This window comes from Triticum dicoccoides, chromosome 1B (genome assembly GCF_002162155.2).
Source record: "Triticum dicoccoides isolate Atlit2015 ecotype Zavitan chromosome 1B, WEW_v2.0, whole genome shotgun sequence".
Lineage (NCBI taxonomy): Eukaryota > Viridiplantae > Streptophyta > Magnoliopsida > Poales > Poaceae > Triticum > Triticum dicoccoides.
Genome location: NC_041381.1, coordinates 698,704,724 through 698,707,798, shown reverse-complemented (window position 1 = coordinate 698,707,798; position 3,075 = coordinate 698,704,724). Strand labels below are relative to the sequence as shown.

Sequence of the window (3,075 nt, the reverse complement as noted above, 5' to 3'; positions counted from 1 at the left end):
GCGTTACCACCATCATTGTTACCTCTTTTCGCCATTGCGACATCGTGCTCCTGCTGTTTCCACCCTCTTCTGCAATCTTTGGCCATTGATTTTGAGGTATGAGCATTTTTTCATCCAGTGGTTAGTAGTTACTACCCCACTGACCTCCACATGTTTTCACCCCTGGCCTGATGACTGGATCTTGTTTGCGCATGCCTGTGTTTTTCACTCGCCTTTTGGGTCTATGTTCTGGGCCACCGGCACGCTTGACTCTGGGTCAGAAAAATGCTGTCGAGATGTGGCTGGCTCTGGATTTGTGGTGTGATCACGGGCACAACACAAGCTCCTGGGCTTTGTTGGTGGAATTCAGTTCAGATGCTCAGGACCTTTGGGTTTATTGTATGAGCCCATCCATGGTGTTTTTTCTGACTGTATATAATTGGTTCAGATAGGTAGATAGGTAGGCAACCTACTGTGCAATACTATGAACTAGATCTTACCTAGCAAGCAAGTAGTAGTTAGTTTCTGATTGGATGAATATGTGTTCCTCAGTACCTTCTCAGGGTGCATAGACATCTGAATTGTGCACCTCCCTGCTCTGCTTACCTCACATAGACACATACTACACTCCCAACAGTAGCATTGCATGCAAACAATGTATATGCACTTGTATCGTTGAGTTTCTGTGTGCCTTGCGTTATGAAAATTGCCATTGCTCTCGAAATGAATTTATGACCAACATCTTATTCGTCCTGCAGCTAAAGAGAATCCTCCGCCATAGATTTATAGTAAGTGCTGGCGAGGAGCCACGTGGGTCGCTAAAACGGGTGCGTGCACTCGGAAGCTGGCAAAAGTTTAGTAACGTGTGGAAGGAACTTTCAGAGACCAGAGAATTAGAAACAAAGGTATAAACTCAAATGTTCTATGCACCGTGTTATAGTCATGACCTATTCATGTTAGTAACTGGTAGATAACATTCTTGCTGCCACTGTAGTGACAAATAGACACCAGTTTTGACTCTTCAAAGAAGCATGTTTCCTTGCCATTGTATCTTATACTGCCTGTTTATGTATCTATATACGCCTATACTAATTACACATTTTGTTTTGCAAGATAATTAGAACACTGAAAAAATATCTTATTTAGTTAAAGAAAAGAAAAATATCAACTCAAACTCCATCATCTCTTTCTTCATGTACCTTTGTTTCCTCTTACTCCTGCTGACCACTGACCTACCAACCCAAGTCCAAACCAGCGCGGCTCTAAATCTCTTGGCCTCTGTGTGTGTACACTGTCTTGCCACCTGTCCTACAGCTGACCAGCAGCTACAGCCGACGCCTCAATCCAGCCCCCATTCCCTCCCTCCCCCGAACACCTCCACCTCTCCTGCGAGTTGCCACCATCGTTCTTACCTCTTTTCCTCACCGTGACATTGTGTTCCTGCTGTTTCCACCCTTCCGCAATCTTTGGCCATTGGGTTTTGAGGTATGAGCATGTTTCATCCAGTGGCTTGTTACTTAAACCCTGCTTACCTCCACATGTTTTCATCTGGATCCACCCCTGGCCTGATGGCCAGATTTGTGTTTGCGAATGGCGGCTTTCACTTGCTATTCCGGTAAGATCTTCATCGACATGTTGAGCTGAACTTTGGTATTCAGATGCAGACATTGTTGTCTTGCGGCGCGAGCTGATCAAGATATTACGCGTCTAGTGCTGAGATTATGTCCAATTCGAGGTGTCTCTTTCTTGCTTAGTTGTGGATCCATGATGTTTATAAGTAACTAATACTTGGTTCAGGTAGACAGCCAACTGTGTCAGGGAGATATCTGAACCAAAGGATCAGTTCCTCAATTGTGCACTTAATAAAATTGTGCACAGTCACGCCGCCGATTACCTGACTAGAATGGTTCCCTGCTTACCTTACCTACTGAAAGTCAAACAGTAGCATAGCAGGGAACTAATGCATAACTGTATGAATGAGTGGTTAATCTTTGGCTTTTTTTCTGTTATAAAACTGATGCGTCTCTCCAAATGATTTAGTGGTTTATAGTTCCAACAACTTATTACGTTATTCATCTTGCAGCATATTAAGGTAGTGGCTGAAGATATTCTGCTCCTGCTACTACACATTGTTTTGGTGGTCCGGTGGTCTTGATTGAGTTGTCTATTAGATTCAGTTCATGGTGGCTGGATGAGAAGCTGAAATGCTACTGGCTGTGGAGGGAGGAGGTTTTTTCTCATCATCCGCATCAGGATACAGCCATGGCCTTGCGCTTTTGCTGCTTGGCCGGAGAACTGAAGAGCAACCTGTGAGGGCATCGTCCTGGAATCACTATCGACTAGTCGATCGGGACGCTGGGCATGCGGGGCAGCCGCCTCCAACAAAAGACGACGTTCCTGCTAAATGTGCTTCTTTCACGTGCTTTGGCTGCACACCTGCTAGGCTTGAGGGCGCATCTCCTCCGAAATTGAGCTCAAGTAACACGCGGCAGCAATCCAGTTCCACAAGCAGGAAAGGAACAGCCAATGGTTCCTCCATCAACGGAAGCGGGAGAAAAGGCTGTCTTAAGAGTAACTCGAAAAGGGACTCGTCTGACCGCGGTTCTATTGTAAGTGACGGCGAGGAACAACCACGGGAGTCTCTGGAGGAGGTGCAAACCTTGAAAACTGGTATGGAGCGGAGGAAAGTTCACTGGACTGACACGTGTGGGAAAGAACTTTTTGAGATCAGAGAATTTGAAACAAGGTCGGTAGCTTCTCTCCCTAGTTCTTTTGTGTGCAAACTCTAATCTGTAAATCCATTTTGTTTTCACTGTCACCATACACACCAGAATACGACAGTTTTAACTCTTTAGAAAGCATTTGTCACCAATAGTTTTAGGCTCGGTGGGTATTAGCATGGAATGTATACATACTGCTTGCACAGAATACTGAAGCTATGTTTTTAACAGCGACGAAGGTTTGTCGGACGACGAGGGGGAGAATGATGGCTTCAAGAAGTGTGAGTGTGTGATCCAGTAGATTTGTTCCTGCACAGTATCCAGTCACAATTTTGTCATGGTTGACACCACCTGTACTTTTTATTTGTCCTCGACC

At 45.1% G+C, this 3,075-nt stretch overlaps 1 protein-coding gene across 3 annotated transcripts in view; it reads left to right on the top strand.

The window, feature by feature from the left end:
- LOC119349814 overlaps nucleotides 1–3,069 on the top strand; it is a 4,932-nt gene extending 1,863 nt beyond the window's left edge. Inside the window, exons 3-5 of one of the 3 annotated variants that reach the window (XM_037617904.1) lie at nucleotides 738–884; nucleotides 2,151–2,725; nucleotides 2,931–3,069. In XM_037617904.1, coding sequence (XP_037473801.1) covers nucleotides 2,184–2,725; nucleotides 2,931–3,000 — 612 coding nt within the window. In that variant the 5' untranslated portion in view covers nucleotides 738–884; nucleotides 2,151–2,183 and the 3' untranslated portion in view covers nucleotides 3,001–3,069. Of the gene's footprint in view, nucleotides 1–737; nucleotides 885–2,062; nucleotides 2,726–2,930 lie in introns of all 3 variants that reach the window. The other 2 variants (XM_037617902.1, XM_037617903.1) reach the window with 2 other exon arrangements.
- The last annotated feature ends 6 nt before the right edge of the window (nucleotides 3,070–3,075 follow it).